Here is a 19365-nt window from a genome sequence, read left to right as displayed (position 1 = left end):
CGTTATTGTTGACAAGCCAATCGTGTTAAATAGTTCGTGTTACGTGGGTGATCGTTCGTGTAACCTGCGGGATCGTGCGTGTATCAGGAAAAATGGTTTGCGTTTTTTACCGTGCGTGTTCGTGCGTGATCGTGCGGTTTTTTCGTTTTGTAACTTTCTTTACGGAATGCCAGGATTTATTCTTAAAACAAAGACAAGTAATTTTTGTAAAACAATGTGAATTTAAAACTTTTTTATATAAGAACATTGCCAGTTGTTAACATTCATTCTCTCTTTCTTCGTTAAATACATTTTTTCTTATTTCCATAGCTCATTCAATCCTTTGCTCGGTAGAGTTAGTTTTGCTTAATTTTATAATCAGCCTATATCAAGCATCAATTGTGTCTTGACAAATGAGGTGATAATTTCGGTCGGGGCGTGGTCAAATCTATCATAAAGCCCTTCGTGCTTATTTGGATTTGATCACGCCCCGACCAAATTTATCACCTCATAATACGCATAGAATGATTCCTTATTCCTTATTTAAAGTAAATGATATAACCTAAAATATACCACAGTTCTAAGCGACATACAATGCTGTCTAGCCGATACTTATTTTAATAGAGAGCGCTCCATTTTGTATAAAATTCTATCATTCGATAATGTTAATACATGTTAATACATTCTAGGTTCCGAGCTTGCAGAAAGGCCCGGGATGTTGCAATTGGGTTCCAAGAAACGCGGGTTGACTAATTAACGTCATGGCAAAAAGCGTAGGAGGAGTTCATAATGCATCGCGGGCAGATACCTTGGATTGGAAATCTCTAGCTAATTAATAAACTTAATAGATAAAATGGATTAATTTGATAATATTTTATTTTTGATAGAAAGAACCATCCAGTACGAGGTGGCGTCATCTCAGATTTCATCAGCGTTGAATATTGAACCTTACGTTTTGTTAGAAATGCGCCAAAGCTAAAGATTTTCTGGCACATTTTATTGCTGCCTTTATTTTTTTACGTAAAAGAAATGACTGGAAAATAAAAAATCACCAAATGGTGAAACAAAGAAAACCATCAACCATCTGGGTTAGTCCAGGAATTATTATATTTTTTAAAGACACATCTCTCTTAAATTGTCATATTGTAGTATATGGTGGTATAATGGATGTTTTTCTAAAAGAAATAAAAATCTAAATCGATTTGTTCTTGATACTTACTACTTCAAAATCAAACAATTCCACAAATATAATAAAGATGTATTTGAATTTGTGCATGCGTTCATGCAAATGTTGCAAGGCATTGCACCTCAGCAAACATCTAATTTCGTGCATTTAATTCCTCGAGCCCAACGACAAAATCCGCGAATATTGATTGAACAGTACAGTATACTCTCATGCACTGATGTGATGGTTCACATTTAACTTTTTTGAGATAAAATTATGATGATATAAAAATAATCGTTAATTTGTCTTCTTGTTAAAGGGATTTGGACACGATTCGACTTTAAATTTTCAAAATTTATTTTTCCATTTTCAATGTTTATACTGATAAATATAGAAGTTCATAATGCTCTGTCAAAATTTGAAACTCAAATATCAAGTTATAAGGAAGTACAGAGTTTATAATTCTTTGTTATGTAAACAAAGGTCGAATATTGCCATTTTTTACATATTCGTTGTATTGGTGTAAATTTCAATCAAATGTAACTTTCTTTTGTTGATAATAGTATTTAAGAAGATATTGAATAGTTTAAATTGTTTTTACATGTCATTTTGTCTAAGAAATGGTGATACTCTTCTTTACATTTTTGTAAACAACTATAAGACACGAGCCTTGTTTACATAACTATCAATTTTTACCTCTGTATCTCGCTTGTAACTTGACTTTTACATTTAATATTTCGGTCAATCATTTAAAATACACCAATAAACCATTTTATACATAAAAAATAAAAATAAGATTTTTGATCTCAAATCGTGTCCAAGTCCCTTTAAATGAAAAAAGATGTTTACAAAAGTATAGGTCCGTAAGAATTATTTTCAGGTAAAACTTAAGGTTTTATATTTAAAAAAAATCATGGTAACTAAATGAAAAAAAAAAAACACATTAAAAACCAAATTAATAAATTTTTTTTTGACAGATATCAGTACTTAAACAAAAATAGATTTCTGTGAGAGTTCGGGCGTGCAAAATTCAACTACGCATTAAACGATCTTTAAAAGAAAAAATAATTAAAAATTGATTTTAAAGAAGAGCTCTGATTAGAAGTTTAAGCTCTATGTTAAAACTTATCACCATTTGGTGATGGCTTATGAATTTTCAAACAAATTATTAACCAATGTATGTAATAAATATAAACTTGATATTTTATCTATATTGTTTGCAAATAAATAAATAAATATACATAAATAAATGAAGAACTTTTTTTTAAAAATAAATAAATAAATAAAGAACAATTTTGAAACATTGTGAACGAAATGAAAACACTATGAAACATTACCCACATTTTTACATATCCTTGAATATAAAAGAAGGAATATTATTTAGAATCTTTTTTCAGATATTTTAAATGAGATATACTTGCAAAACTCGATAATAGAAAGTAAAAATAAGACAAACGCATTCCAACACGATTCCAATACCTTACGGAGAAAAGGTTAGTATTTTAGAAAAGTACTATTACCTTATTCACACCAATTCGTTTGGTAACACACCAATTTCAGATATTAAATGCACAGAGGTGACATTGTACCAATGTTTAAACTAATGACAGGCGCCCGCCTCTGTAGGACAGAATAGACTGGACAGGGAAGGGTTTTGTTATATACCTATAACTTTCGGAAACAGGAAATTCTTGCGATGACAAAATGGTAATGAATCAGTGAACGTATTTTTAATTTAAAACTTCAGTTCTAAAACTATTTTTATTCATTACATTATGTAAAATGACGGGTTTTTCGATTTAAAAAATCATAGGTCACAAAATTTAAATGAATACCATTCAAATGTAGGTTTTGAAAATGTCAAAATACGTTATACCTAAAAAAAATTCTGCTTCAAGTAAATGCACATATAGTATAATAAACAATGACGTCTCGTCATTATGACCAGTATTAACAAACAATGATGTCTCGTCATTATGACCAGTATCAACAAACAATGACGTCTCGTCATTGTGACCAGTATCAACAAACAATGACGTCTCGTCATTATGACCAGTAACAATAAACAATGACGTCGTCATATTAACGGAAGCAAATCCCGCTTGCGCCCAAATTATACTTTTTTTGAATTTATTGGACTGTAAAGTACGAAATCAATGCGTAGTGTTATTACAGACAAAGACACTGATATATATATATATATATATATATATATATATATATATATATATATATATATATATATATATATATATATATATATTTATCACTAAAAATGGCTAACGACACGAACAATAGAAATTGTCAAATTTTCGGGACAACCAGTCCCTTCTTCAGGACCAAAAATAAATTATATGAGTAAAAAACAAAGAACACAAAATCTAAAGCTACTACTAAACTACTTAAAAAACTATAAAAAAAGAACAGCTACATTATAAACTTTTGTTCACATTCTTAAAGAAGGTGTTAATACTGTCGCCAATCGCTCTAAAGTAATCAATCGACTGCCAACTTCACGCCTGATTAAGTTAATTAGCTAATTAAAATTGACGTCCGAGTTGATAAATGAAAATTTGAACCCCCATTGTTAATTCGTACGGCACTTATGATATAGACTCTTTTATAGACTTTCTATTAAAAAGAGATAAAATTGAATAAAAATAAATAAATAAAATTAATAAAAATGATTCACAAATAAAAGGTAGTAAAGAAACTAATAAATGAAAGAGGCGCAGTTGACAGATTTCATGAGATTACTATGTGGGTGTCAGGTGATGTATGGCTATGAGACGTTCATTTTAGTGAAGTCCATTTGTTTGTTCATGCCATCAGGTCTGAATGATTTAAGTCTGTGCATCCAGAACTTTTCCTTGCTTTTCCTCTCCGCGTCTGTCCAATGAGGATTATGGTCAATAACCAATACTGTCATGTCTTCCCATTTGTGGCAACTTGTATTAAAATGTTCTCCGACGGGCTCCTTGACTTTTTTGGTTTTTATGGTAGAGCGGTGGTTGTTGATCCTTCTGCGGAGGTCACCTGTTTCACCAACGTATTGCTTAAAGCAGACTTTGCAACTGATGAGATACATGCCGTTGTCTGTGCGGCAAGAAGTGTTGCCAAATATCTTGTAGGTGCGACCCGTGATGGGGCTTTTAAAACTGTCCGCGTTTGCACAAAAGGCATCTGGCATCGGAACAAGTTTTACAACCGGTTGTCTAATCTTGCCCTCACTACCATGTCCTTTAAGTTCCTCGGGCGTTTAAACGCACCCATTGGTGGATCCTTGAAAAGATCAGCCATTCTTTCGTTAGTGTAAAGAATGGGCAGATTATCTCGAAGGATACTGTTGATGTTCTTAAGGGCGGGATGATATGTAGTGACAAGTGGAACCCTGCTTTTGTCTGTTTTCTCTTTGTATTGTAAAATGGTTTTACTGTCTTTTGTGGTAATCTTATTAATTGCAGATTGAATTGTGTGGGCTTTATAGCCTCGATTACACAGATGGGATTTTAATATTCTGCTCTGTTCTTCAAAGATTTCATTAGAAAAACAGATTCGTTTGATTCGGGTTGTTAATCCTTTAGGAATTCCTCTAAAAGTATGGGGAGGGTGGCAACTCGATGGCTTGAGGTAGAGGTGAGAATCAGTGGGTTTGGTATGGAGACTGAATTTTATTTCACCATATTCCAAGGTGGATGTAGTATCCAAAAATACATTTTTGGAACTAGATATGTCCACTGTGAACTTAATCGAATTGTGGAAGGAGTTGGCAAAGGTGATGAAGTCATTTAGGCAGTCTCGGTTTTCGACCCATTTCATCTCAATATCATCAATGAACCACAACCAGCTCAAAGGTTTGAAAGGAGCTCTGAGAAGCAGGTTGCGTTCCAATCTTCCAATAAATATATTGGCGTAAGAGGGAGCCATTTTGGTGCCCATAGCTGTACCACTAATTTGTATGTAATGTTCGCCATTAAACATGAAATTGTTTAGCTTGAGAACATGTTCAAGGAGCTTGAGTAGAGATTCGGTTGACGGCTGCTGAATCGTTCTACTGTCCCATATCTCCTTGCAGGCCTCGATACCTTCAACGTGAGGAATATTTGTGTACAAGGACGTGACGTCCATTGTAACGAGAAGAGTATGGTCTGGCAGGCCAGATGAAGGTGTTTTATTCCGGTAATCTGTTGGTCGTTGAGGCATGATGGCAAATCTTCTGCATATGGACGGAGATGTAAATCTATAAATTAAGATATTTTCTCCGTGGGGTGGCCGATGGCACTGACTATAGGGCGCCCAGGCATTCCTTCCTTGTGGATTTTTGGAAGCAGATAAAATTGACCCGGTTTACAGCGTTTCCTTTGTCTGCTTTCTTTATGACTATGTCGTCCCTTTTTTTCAACCTTTGTAGAGCAAACCTTTCTTCTTTCGTCAGATTGTCAGGGACGATTTTTTGCAAATAAAGATGCCTAGTGTTGTTGATTCTATTCAGTGCTTTATATATATATATATATATATATATATATATATATATATATATATATATATATATATACTAGTATATATATATATATATATATATATATATATATATATATATATATATATATATATACTAGTATATATATATATATGAGAGTCAATTTGAGAGCTATTGCAATGTTTATGCTTATTATATATGTGTGTATCTAAGCAATGTGTATCGTTCCGATCCTCTCAAATTGTCGTTTAACTGTATTCCACAAGTATCTCAAGCGACTGTGTAGTGCGCGGCCAGCGCGCTAGGTTCCGTTCGTTCGTAAACTTTTGGTTTATCATTATTCTAGATACATTACTTTAGTAAAGCATTGTAAAATAGATAGATAAATAAAAAAGAGAAAAGAAATGAAATTTAACAAAGTCTTTTAAATTACTTTTACAAAATATAAAGTCATTATTTTGTGCATTCGAGGTACTATTGCAATTGAATGGGTGTTTTGTTCTACCTTAAACGTCACTTTGAACAAAGATAAAGTGATTATCGGAGAAGGTATATAATACTCCATGTAGTTTCTTATTGTAATTGTAATAAATATAAACGTAAAAATTTTAAAAATAAACGTACTGTGAAAGACAGATGGTGGTGAACATAGCAGGAATGGCGCCTAGTTTAATAGTTTAATATTATTGTCCTTGAAACACAGTTTATCCGCTGTTTTAAACGTATACAAACGTACATTTAAAATGAATTTAATTACAATAGGGAAACTAATATTACTTTAATCAATGATATCGCTAATCGAAAAGTTGTTTTTAAAATATTGTTTACTAGGTCTGCAAGTAGTTAACAAGTAGTTTTTAAATATTTCCTTTCATTTAGTTAATTTTCACATTCTTGTAATTCATCTTATTGGACAGGTAAACCATACTGTTAAGGAGGTAAGACACAATATCCAAGAAATATATTCTGAAGATAAAAGTTTTTAAAAATAATGTTCGATAAATAACACAAACGAATATTTCATCACAAAAAATACTACAAATCTTAAAAGATGAATTTGGAGATACATGTAGCAAATTTGCCATGTAGAAATACAAGGATATATGCATGATAATTTTTTGTGAAATCCAAACTCCCTGTAAATATTTACATGAACCCTCATTTAAAGATTTTTACCAAGGTTTTTCTGCCTCTCATAACTTTAACCTACATTTACACTCATTTAAGGTTGCATGGGACATATTTTGATATCGATGTGTATTAAAGTATATTATCATCAGAATACTTTTAACGGTTTAGAATTTTCAAATTTTACAATTTTTAACCAAAAAATAGCTTTTATATATTTTTTTTCTCAAATATTTTGAGAGTTAAAAATTGTAAAAACCCCAGCGGGATTCGAACTCATGACTTACATGTTCGTAATAAGCCCTCTAACCCACTGCGCTACGCAGTTAGGTGACGATATTGGGAAAGAAACAGTTCATATAATAACACTTCACATTATTGTTTATTTCGATAAACACTATGTCACAACATGGAGGTGTCCCATACCACCGTAAATGCTAAAACGTTGTTTTCATAGGCCTAACATATTGAACTCATATGACTGATTATAACCAAAAGAATTCTTGAAAAACATCTTATCACATCAAGAAAACATTTGTAATTATCTTGTAAAAAGCAAAATACTTTTCTTTTTTTGTGTTCAAATAAAATAACTTTAAGTGGAAAGTAGCGAAATTCTACAGTATACTTATACATACATTTGAAATGGTTGCTCTGTAATATGTAATTCCACATGTTGTATTAAAGATTGACAAAAATATTTTGATTTCTAGATACTTTACATTTTTTAATTCTGAATGCGCGATATAAAAGAATTTGCACTTTAACCAGACGTTTATTTGAAGAAAAAAAAGATATCACCGATGTAAAGTCACACTTATTTGCTAAAAAACGAAAATAAACAATGCCGATGATTTTTGTCTTCCTCAAATTGTAACGTTGTAACATTCTAACTTTGTACGCGTTATAAAATATATTTAAAATTGGATTCAGTTACCTTCTAAATTACTATAAACAGTTAGCTCTTCCTTTATGTATCAACTTCCTTCTGGAGCTGTCGCAATTAACTACGGGAAAATTGCCTGTGAAGGAAAATTCGTTAATATATAAAAGGAAAATGTTTATTTTAAAAATCAGCAACACCTGTTAAATTAAAAACCCATTTAAAGCATACAAAAACCCATTATATATATATATATATATATATATATATATATATATATATATATATATATATATATATATATATATATATATATACATATCGATATGGTATTCATAAAAAAAGAGGTATTTACTCTAAACCGTGACTTTAAATTGGACACAAAATTTCCAGTGCTGAATAGTTCTTTGTATCAAACTGTATCAGGAAGAAAATTTTTGAGAAAGCAAAGATGCATTTGCATATCTATCTTTTCAGTGCATTTGTGGAATTTCGCACAAGTTGTAGATCTTTCACAATGCCAGCTACAATTTCTACTCCGACTTTGATGACCAGTTGATCACTCAAGAATTACAGAATAGAGTTGATAATCTCGCATTGGGTTAACATGAGCAGGAAAATGATATTTCAAAAACTTTGACGGTTTTCTAGTAACTTATAAATGTTTTGCATAATCCATATTTCAGGTTCTATTGACAATATGGATTAAATGTCTTAATTAAATGCACATAAAGATGGTACATCCATTATGTATCCATTTCATTATTCTATTGAGCATTTTGATTTAACAAAAATATACAACTGTGTGTTGTTTGACTCATGAGATGTTTGATTTGTAGGTAAAAAGTATTACTATCATATAATTTAATTCTAGTCTACCGAAGTTTCAAAAAATAAACATGTAAGCAAAAATACCCAGAATTTAGTCGTTTTTTGATCTTAATCAGAGTAAATTTCATGTTTAAACGCTGTAGTATTCGCCCAAACAACATTATATTATATCATGTAATGTTACCATTGAAAGGTGATATTCATTACCACAAACCGTCATCGATCAAAGCATGCTTCTTTTGGACTTATTTCAAAATCTTAATGAATTGTAAATACGTAAGGATTATTCATTACTACACGCTATATTCGCGTTCTTTGATATTAACGTGTATGTACATGCAATCTTAATACCAAAGATAATCTCTGTCTATTTAATTACTACATCTAGCTCATCAAGGGAAGAATATTCAACTTTCCTTATTCTGATAAGAACAGTCTGAAGAGATTTTAAAATAGTAACAATAAACTAATGTCTTTTGCATAGAGGATTATTTTATCATATGTTCAGCTACTTCCACACACCCTTTATAATTCCAAAAACAAAAATTTTGTTATGTTTTTGGAAACGGTTAATTTGATTTTTCGACATGTTTTACATTCCATATGTAAAAACATTGGACGACAAAATCGATTTCGCTCACATTGTTGACAATATGTTAAGGATTCAGAATAAAATAATTAATAAATTAAGAACTGGAAGTCCCGGAGAAGCGTTAAAATGAAACTGTTAATTATTTCTCATTTTGATGCTTACGCAAGTGGGTTAAAAACAATGATAAATTATACAGGGAATGAAGAAACGACAAATTTTAAAAATTTAAATTTATTTAATAATTTTCTTTGTCGAATCGAATTTAATATTATGATAATATTAGAAAGATAACCAATAAATTGAATAAAGATTTATTCAAAATATGAAGAAATCATATATAACACAAATATCACATGCGTTATAAAAAAATAACTATTTAAGAAAATTATAAAAATACAGATAATGTTATCCTTTACTCAATAAGCAACGCAACTAAAATCAGTTTTCCCCTTTTTTACATAAATTTGTTTTTGAAAATTTGTTTTAAAATAAACAAAAAACCTCAATAACAGTAATTTTACTAATGGATTCTTCATTTTTATAGGCTTTTAAATAATATTTTTACAATCAGTCTTGTTAAAGCAGACGTTCTCTCCACTTGTGTGCGAAAAAGCTTCGAATACGTCTGTTGAACGAGACTTGTTTATTATAGCGCTACAGAAACAGCAACTACCTAGTATTTTGATATTATTAATCGATAAATTTTTGACATTTTGGTGGAAACAAACTACTTTTAAATTAATAATTTTTAGCAGTTATGGTATGAAGTGTCTTCGTTTGATATCTTGCTTTAAACTATGATTGGTATCTGATAATAAAAGAAGTGTTGGATATAACTTTTTTCACTACTATTTCTTATTTCTGGTCCATCTTACTATGGGTAATGAATAAAAATAATTACGGCATATTCCTCTATGTTCTTTCGAAAGTATCGATATAATATCTTGAATAGATTCACCGTCAAGTTGTTCATAAGGCTAGCTTGATCTTTTGTTAAATAAAAACATGATAATAAATCAAGATTGATGTTGATTAGTAACAGAGTAACAAACGGCAGTGTTACGAGCTCGTTCAGATTGTTGACAATGTGTTAAAATGTTTGAAAAGCTTAACAAAAAGTGTTCATTCATTAAGAACTCGGAAACTCCTATCCTTACTTTTTAAAACATATTGTAGAACCCCATTCAAAATTTATGCTTCTCTCCATATTTTGGGAGCATAATGTTCTCTCTCACATTTTATTTCTTAAATGAAATCTACAACATGACTACCTACTTTTTTGGAGTTTTTTTGTAAAGAAATAAACTTTATCAGGAAAATACCTTACGGAAATTACATAACCATACAGGAATAAAAGCATATGATCACTTTAAAATCATTTCCTAATTTTTGATTGGTAATATTGTTTACTAAACATGAGATTTGCTATTTGCGCCTCGACTAAAAAGTTACAGACAAAACGATACTTTTAAATAAAATCAGAACATATATTTTGCACAATTTTACACCTTGAAAGGGATTCTATGATGACTGATAGAGTGAAGGAACTTAATACAATAAAAGACTTAGGTAACAGGAACAATGGACACGTTTATGAGAACAAAGCTTAGTATTGAATCTCAATGTAACCAAAATCTTACAAATGGACAAACAAATATATTTAATGGACAACTTGTAGACTTTGATTGTTCAAATATCATCTCGAAAAAGAACGACGTACTATTCATATACAGATAATAGTTTCTCTGTACGCCAGCAAATACCGATTTGTTTTGGATGTTTGTCTAATTGATGCCACCATTTAAGTTTATTTAAGATAAATAGATAAATGGTTGTATTAATACACTGAACATCTACATTAGTTTCATTGATTGCCATTAAAGGGGCATGGTCACAACTTTAGTAAAAAAAAAGTATTTTTCCAATTTCAATGTTTACAATGTTTCAGTGAGGCATTTATAATAATCAACCAAAGATTGAGTGTCAGTCGTTGAGATATAGCTTACAAAACTTACCTTATATTTTTGTTTACGTTTTTTAAAATGTTGAAGTAAAAATTCTAGTTTTAGACTTAAAACGAATGTGATAAATGCGCGGAGCTGTTTATTTATGCTTGAAACGAATTAGAAAATAGAGAAGTAAGATTGAAAAAGATTTTTTACTGGTATATTGAACCTATGTAAACAAAACCGGGTCACGCACCTTGTTTACATGACAAAGAACTGTAAGCTCAGTATCTTGCTTATAACATTACGACAGACACTCAAATTTCGGTTGATCATTATGAATGCATTTCCAAAGTATAATAAACAATAACAAAAACTGAATTTAAATCCTAGAGTCAAAGTCTGTTAGCTTAAAAGTAAAAAAAAGGAATTTAGTTTGTTAAGATAGAACTATTTTGAAAGAAAATCAATATTAAGTTTTAAACATGTACAACATATTGTGCTTTTCATATTTCACTGCTAAACATAGTTTTATTTCTGTTAGGTTTTGGAGAATGTTTCTAACATGTTTAAGGGATGGTCAGTTTATCCTTTTAGATTTACTCTTTTATTTTTTATATTTAAAATACGTCAAGGTTTTTTCTTAGGCTCATCTAAATTTGTAATGGTACTTGTCAAGTTATGAGTGGAAACTTTCATGTCTTTGTTATATGAACAATGCTCCTGTCATGTTTTGGTTTACACAGGTTGAACATTATGCTAAAGCATGTTTTCTGTAGGTTATTTATTCTGCTATTTTTGGTATAAGCATTATTAAACTGTTTCTATAATGTTGTCTTTTCTTTTCCTATGTTGTTACAACTTGACAAACGGCGCTAAAACTTTGACTGACTAAATTACCTTTGTTATGCATCGCTAGTATCTAAATCGGATTTTTTTTTTAAATCGTCATTAGCCCATTCAGTTGAGGTTAAATATATAATAAATGTGTTATCACTGACAACAATCTAATTTTGAAATCTTTTTAAATTCCCAAAATTCATTTTTGATAACTCTTTATTTAAATGACCTTATGATAAAGCATGATGAATATACGATATTACTAGTATTAAAACTCGTTTTTCGCGGATTTTTTGTATTAAATGACCTCGAGAAAACTTTGCAGCAAATAAAATTTTATTTCAAAACTCGTTTATATATTGATTTTAATAGTCAATATAAATACTCTTGGTGAATCAAAGATTGGATAAAAAAAAAGTAAAAATGAAACTTTTGTATGGTAAAGATTTACTTTATCAAACACGACTGAGTATTTTACCGAAACAAGTTGTCATGATTTTCAATGAAATACACATAAAAAAGAGATAATATATTAAAAATGCGTTTATCTTAGTCTTATAATAAGTTCAGCTTTGAAGCATTATTTTAAAAACACAAGAGAAATAAGTTGTGTTAACTAACTGTTGACTAAGACAATCGAATACGTTTACATGACATAAAACCAAAATTCTACCGTGCACGTAAATTGTGGAAAGCCTTTTTCTTCATCAAATTGACTTCTTTAATTCGAATGCCCATAAACCTTAATCCCGTCTTTTAATTGTGACGTTTATTTCTATTTTATTCAATAATGATACAAAGACAAAATCTTTTTTTTAATAAAGACCGCGTAAATACCCATGTTCCTCTCATCCTTCACAAATATAACCAGACACCTCTTCGGATCTCTCCCTGTTTAGCCATGTGTAGCCACTTTGTGGCTGGAGAACTATGAACTCATTTTTCCTGTTATTTGAGAATGGGTTGATCTGGTTATCCCAGTGTGTAAAGAAGTCGTTCACCCTTGCCCCATCCAGGTATAACCAGTCTCCTTGATCAGAAAGACGCTTCCCTTGAACCAGGTAATCCGTGCCAGAAAAAGCAGCTACAACAGAGAATGACACACCCGCGAGTGTTACACTCCTGTAAGTAAAATTCTAGCAAAATTCTTTCAACATTAATACCAGCAATTAAGACTTTCCCATAAAACCACCTCTACCTGAAACTCAAGTTGTATAATGAAACAAAAACTAATTAAGACAATGTTCATGAGTGCTTATTGTCTATTTGCATGATCATATTTGGATTTTTTATCGATGGATCATCTTTCTTGGAAATATACTAATAGGGAGTATTACTATCTCAGAACATTTAACAAATTGCACGTAAGCCTTGAACAAACCACAAGGATTATTAGGTAAAGTTTTAAAACTCTTTGAATTGTCGAAAGTATGACTTGAAACATTGTCCACGAAAAACTGTAAAATTAACCATAAACCTGTAAAATCCGGTCTTATCAATTTCACAAATATAAATGTCAAGTAATGCATGTAAACGTCTCTTAAAGAAATAATGAAACTCACCCGTAGAACTGTCCAGTATAGTCTCCTTTTCTTCGCTGTCCAGTCTAAGAAGGTCGTACCCGTCTGCGGCGCAATTGTCTTTGATATTCCTTATTTTACCTGACATATCATATACCTTGTAGCACAGAATTGTGTCGTTAGTGGAAACACAACTGAAGTCTGAAGGACAGCAACTGCACAAATCTAACAAATAACCCCGAAAACAGCCCATTAATACAAACAAATTTTACAATACACACACTCATCTCACTAAGAAGGGTTGAAATTTAACGAAATTATTTAGCTTTCGCATATACTTACACTTTTGCATGAATATATTAGTTAATTTTGAACACTATTTTCTTTAATTTTGTTTTAAGGAACTCTCAATAATCATTTACATTGATTGTGCATTACTTATGGTTTGATAAATTAATGCTGGGAATTTATAACTATTGTATGTACCGACGTTTAACTTACCGCTTGGTACACAGTGAAACAGTTCTAATGCATTTCCTTGACACTGTAAGCCTTCATTTTCTGGTTTTGGATTGTTGCACACACGTGACCGATAAGAAGCTCCGGTTATCAATGAAGCTCTAGATCCACAAGACGCTTTACATTCTGACCAATGTGTCCAAGCGTTCCATTGACCATCGACTATAAGACCACAAAAGAATAAGCATAAACATGACGATTGCTATCTGTAAAAAGCAGTTAGAAGGAACATTCTAGTTATTAATTCATAATTGTGTCTATTTTTTTTATTTAAAGAGGCTCTATAAATTAGATATTTTCATTTGTATTTTATACAAAAACTTAAAATTGTAATAATGGTTTCTTAGAACACATTGAATTCCTTTTTAAAGAAAAATTCACCAAAAGTATAGGAAATTTAATTCAGTATATTATTAATGATAATGAAAGTATCTACAATAACAGTATAATAAAAATTGTTTTAGCAAAATAGAATTTGTAAAATGCAGTGTCGCCCGCCCCGTAAAGCACTTTCAATTAATAAATAATAAAATAAGGTGTTTTGGTCTTACTCGGTGGCGGTTTCGCACAATCCTCATCGATTTGTCCGTCTGCATCGTCATCTGAAAATTAAAAGGTTTTTATGTCACAACTCCGGTATTTAAATAAAATGCATATTATATTTTTAATTAAAACCACTATTGACGATGTATTTGGTCGGCAAGCAAATATAGATATTGGATTTCGAGGTAAGGCATTCGGTAACTTACGAATGTTAGCACCACGTGCAAGTCCAACAAAATGATTTTGTATTGAAAATCATGACAATTGATTGAATTCCTTTTAAAACAATTGCAAGTGCATTCAACTATTACATAAGAGTACTTCAAAATTAAACACTTGTTACGGATAATGATGCAGATATTTCGTTTTTTTAATGAAAAAGATCTCTTTTTCCTTAAATAAATCAATTCAATTGGTTGGATGGTTGTGTACATTTTTGGACTATATTGATCTTCTCTAGAAGAAGAGCTTTGATTAAAGATATAGGAAAAAATTCAATTCTAGCGCTAAAATAATTTTTTTTTTACAAAAGTTTACAGCGGAAAAAAATTCGTATCGATAAATTTAAGGTAAATTTATGAAGAAAGTATGCTAATCAGCCCAAGATTAACCTAAGTGTTTTTGCGCCACATACATGTAATGCTATTTATGTGAGGAAATGTAGTTCTACGCATGTCAACCCGAATTTTCCTAGATCTAAAGCAATAAAAGTGGCTTTATCAATGGTCCATCATCCCCGGATACTGTTGAATCATTAGATTTCGTGATGACTCAGGTTTCATGGAATTAGTGAGTACCTCTCATCCACAAAATAACACCCACCACGAATTAATGAATTAAGGTAATAAAGCAGTATACTTAAACGTTTCTTTTTGTGGGTATAAGAGAATACACGAAGTTACGTCCCCGCAAAGCTATAAAATATAAGTTTTCCACGAAAACTGGCCCCACGAAATTTTAAGATTCCACAGAAGTTATATTCTTAATCAAATATCATAAAATAAATATGCTTTTGAAAGTTCAATTTTTGTGATTTCCACTAAAAAAAAACCCAAATACATTCTCAACTCCCCGTGTGTAATATCCTATTTTATATCAATTATAACTTCAAATATGGTCTTGGTTTACGTAAAATTCAATGTTATGAAAATCTTCGGTTCTGAAACTTAAAAATTGAAAGTCTGTTTGAAACTACGGTTTCATAAGAACGGCAAGCAGCCGTGGAAAGACGCCCTACCTGTAGAAGTGCCATCACACAGTTCCTCGTCAATAAGGCCATCACAGTCGTTGTCTATTCCGTCCGGAATGGCTCCTGATGTTAAGTTGCATTGCTAAAACACACAACAAAAAATTGCCTATATAATGTTGATAGTTTGTTTATGTGATGATGAAGATCGAGTTTACAAAACGATGGTTTTTTTTAAAACTGTCAAACGTGTAACTTTGACATTAAGTAAAACTATTTTAAAAAAGGATAAAAGTTTCTCCATATCACCACATAGTAAATTCATAATTAGAACTTAAGAAGAGTAAGGATGCCTATAACTATTGTTTCCCTGAGAGACTGGTATTTTTGTTGTCACTGTGATAATTTTCATAAAAATGTATTTTCAAATATCCAAAAATAATATATTTGTGCTAATCAACAAAATTTTCGTGAAAGTCTTAACTCTTTTTTATCCACATCAAGGAGACTGAATGGTCAACAATTTACCTATCAGATATTCATATTAGTTTTAGCTTTAAAACTAAATTTTGTCCAACATTATTATACTGAGCTCTTAATCTTAAGGTGGAATAACACATCGTCACAAAATGGTATTTTGTTTCATAAAAAAGATTTTTTTTATGGCAACGTCTAACTAACTTCATAGCCGAGTGGATAAGGACTCGGTCTTGTGATCTGTAGATTCCGAGTTCGAATCCCGCAGGGGCTTTTTATTGTTACCGAATTATTATTTTTTTAGATAATCATTTTTATCCCCAAACTCAAATTGTTCGCTTATTTGACATATGTATAGTTTACTATCATTATATCTTTCATAATCAAAAAAATTACTGTAAATATGAGTGATTTTTCTAGGTGTGTTATTCCACCTTAAGGAGATTAACAGTGTCTTAAAATGTTTACGACTATCCAGTCCTCCTAAGGTGGTGTGGGACACCTCCATGTTGTAAATTATGTGTAATTCTATAAATAGTTTCTTTTCAGCAATTATCACCTAACAGCCCTCTTAAGAAGCTTTGGGAAGAAAGTGATGTTTCTCTTCGTCGAAAACACTGTGCCTATGAAATATCACGCACATATACGTATTTCCTTAAACTCTACAACTCATAATACCGGCTCATTTTACGTTTAAACTTTGTCTCTAAAATCTAGTGAGAAGTACTTCTTAGCTCTCACGAACACTACAATGAACTGCTGAAATTGAAAAACTTACAACATTGATAGGCGATAATCGCGTTCCCGCTGGAAATCCATAGGACTCATAGTTTGCGAGGCCATAAAGATAACCTCCAAAGAAGACTATGGGAGAGGTGTGACGAAAAGAGTAGGAACCAGTGGGAACAGTCACGTAAGAGGCAAGGTAACTGGTCCCTGTGATTTGTTTGTACTCTTGGGTTGACGGTAGATTCACCCCATTAAGCTGTAAGCCTGCTGTATGTTTGGAGTGCACGACAAACATAAAAAAATTGGTGTATTCACCTAGAGTATATTTGGGTGTGGTAAACACGTATTCGGCACCGAATTGTTCAATGGGAGGAATTTGGATCATTGCTGGATCCGCCATCTCAACAACTTGGCTTGATACGATTTGGAACAACGAGATTGGTTTGGATGACACAACGAGACTGTAGAAGTACGAAGAGTGGTATTTTTCTATAAAGTCTCCAGGTTTTTGTAGAACTAACGTATGGGAAATGTTCTGGTTTAGCTGATAGTCAAACCCAGTTATATTTACAACAGTGTTATTCTCGCTAGCAATAAACCTAAAGAAATCCCCTGTCGTACGAGTCGGAATAGGCAATGTTATGAATCGTTTTCCCCATGTAATGGTTGGCATCATTTGCTGGACTAAATGATCCATGCTTCTACCAGTTCCGACATTTGTGCGCCGATTTCCACTGTAAACAACAATGGGTTGACTGGATGTAATTTTGGTTCCCGTTAAATCAGCCATAGTTTGTATCTGAACAGTATCGTAAGGGTCCATAAAAAGATTTATAACGTCTCCATTAGCATAAAACTTCTTTTCAAACCCAATCTTTGTATTAACGTTGTTCAATTTCAAAGCTATATTAACTTCAGTATCTGTGAATACCCCTGCTATGAGGAACTCGGTAGCGTACGTGGAAGGAAAATGTGAGACTGTATAATATTCCGTTCCCAAGACATCTACTGGGAACGCTAAGAAAGCGTCGCAGCTGTACAACTCTTTGTTGACTCCGTATACGATGATCTCATCACTAGCAGAAACGCTTAAAGCTTTTTTACTTCTGTCTATTCCGTACATTCGAAATTCATTGCTGATAAATATCTGCTTTGTTTGACCTGAAGTCAGTGTGAATGACTCGTAGACAGAAGGCGATGTCCATTTTGGTGACGTCACGATTACCTTGATTTCGTATGGTTTAGCAGTCGTTACAAAAAGTTCCACAGGTAAAGATTTTTGAGAATTCTCCATAAATGCAACAACAAAGTTGGTACCTTTATTATCCGGATAATCTACAAAGAATATTTATAAAAAAACCAGATAGTATAATAAAATTTTAGAATATAAATATTCGTACTAATTCTAAAGAGTCAAAAATTGAAAAAGTAAAATACGAATTAACTTACTTTGTACTTCTTTGTATAAGATGTTTGAACCCTCATATTCGAAGTCAAATGTACACAACTCCAATTCTGTTTCCCGTCCTATAAATAAAAATACTGTTGAAAAAACAAAGGTATATATTTATTTCAATAATCATAATGTCTTGGATTTAAGTTCCTGATACTAATTGTAATTCATTTTCAACTTTTTTAGAGAATTTTTTTTTGCTTTACCCACCTTGTTGTATATCAAAATGTTGCCAGCCTGGTATATCTACAAAACTGGCTGACTTCGATGTAGACAACTTGTTATATACGTAACATAAACAATTCCCTTCGTCATAACCAACCGACATACAGTCCGGGTCACCAGTACATACTGCCATACATTCCTTCAGGGTGCAGGTGCTCGTGGAGTTGCTTATACTTACAGTATTACGATATTTGTCTGTTACGTAATTGTTTTTTGTCCAAGAAATGCAACAATGCCCTTCCAAAGCGGTTATACACTGAAAGAAGAGTAATGCTAAAATAATCATAATAGCGATATACTGCAAGCTTGTTTGAAATATCAAAAGCTGCTGTCTTCTGTAGCACAGTTATCATTTAAATAAAGCAAATGGACTTAAAACTGCAGATTTAAATGGGTACGTTTTAAACCAATCAGAACAACTCCAATAATCACCAATTCTCTAGTGATTTAGTATGCGTAAGTATCGTATTGATATTTATCTCATATTTGACTAGTTTCATATCGCCGCAATTAAACAAAATGAAAATGTTCAATTTTTAAAATTTTTGTCATCGGTTTAAATAAAGTAATTTATTTTTAAATGTATAACTTTACCACAGGACAGGGCAATGTATGATAAAAATCATGATTATATTTTAAAGAGTCCAAAAATCAAGTGCTCGCCCTTATGAAAAAAATAATTTGAAAATCACAAAATATATCATAAAAAATGATCGAAATATTGTGAACTCTGTATCTGTTTAATAATAGCACAACTAAAATAAGACAAAACAGATTAAAATCAATAACTCTTGAGGAAACCTCAAAACAAGAAATAAGTTATTTGCAGCACGTGCTTCGTTGATGGCTTCTGTGAAATCATTAGATTT

The 19365-nt window shown here is 31.5% G+C and overlaps 3 protein-coding genes across 3 annotated transcripts; all 3 read right to left on the bottom strand.

Moving 5' to 3' along the window:
• Positions 1 to 4345: 4345 nt before the first annotated feature.
• LOC136270689 (uncharacterized) lies at positions 4346 to 5347 on the bottom strand. Its single transcript, XM_066069078.1, has one exon. It carries the CDS (start codon positions 5345 to 5347, stop codon positions 4346 to 4348), a length of 1002 nt encoding a protein of 333 aa, XP_065925150.1.
• A 7325-nt stretch (positions 5348 to 12672) lies between these two features.
• On the bottom strand, positions 12673 to 17353 carry LOC105326172 (uncharacterized). Its single transcript, XM_020066286.3, has 6 exons — positions 16868 to 17353; positions 15664 to 15757; positions 14435 to 14485; positions 13866 to 14045; positions 13407 to 13589; positions 12673 to 12928 (listed from the first exon to the last, which is right to left on the bottom strand). The coding sequence occupies exons 1-6, from the start codon at positions 17216 to 17218 to the stop codon at positions 12693 to 12695; spliced, it is 1095 nt and encodes a 364-aa protein (XP_019921845.3). The 5' UTR covers positions 17219 to 17353; the 3' UTR covers positions 12673 to 12692.
• On the bottom strand, positions 17220 to 18818 carry LOC136270688 (IgGFc-binding protein-like). The gene is made up of 4 exons (XM_066069077.1): positions 18482 to 18818; positions 18268 to 18345; positions 17340 to 18153; positions 17220 to 17226 (listed from the first exon to the last, which is right to left on the bottom strand). The coding sequence occupies exons 1-4, from the start codon at positions 18780 to 18782 to the stop codon at positions 17220 to 17222; spliced, it is 1200 nt and encodes a 399-aa protein (XP_065925149.1). The 5' UTR covers positions 18783 to 18818.
• Between the last annotated feature and the right edge of the window lie 547 nt (positions 18819 to 19365).

Source organism: Magallana gigas, chromosome 8 (assembly GCF_963853765.1).
Source record: "Magallana gigas chromosome 8, xbMagGiga1.1, whole genome shotgun sequence".
Taxonomy (NCBI): Eukaryota; Metazoa; Mollusca; class Bivalvia; order Ostreida; family Ostreidae; genus Magallana; species Magallana gigas.
Note: the sequence above shows the minus strand (reverse complement) of the source record. Positions and strands in the feature narration are given on the sequence as shown.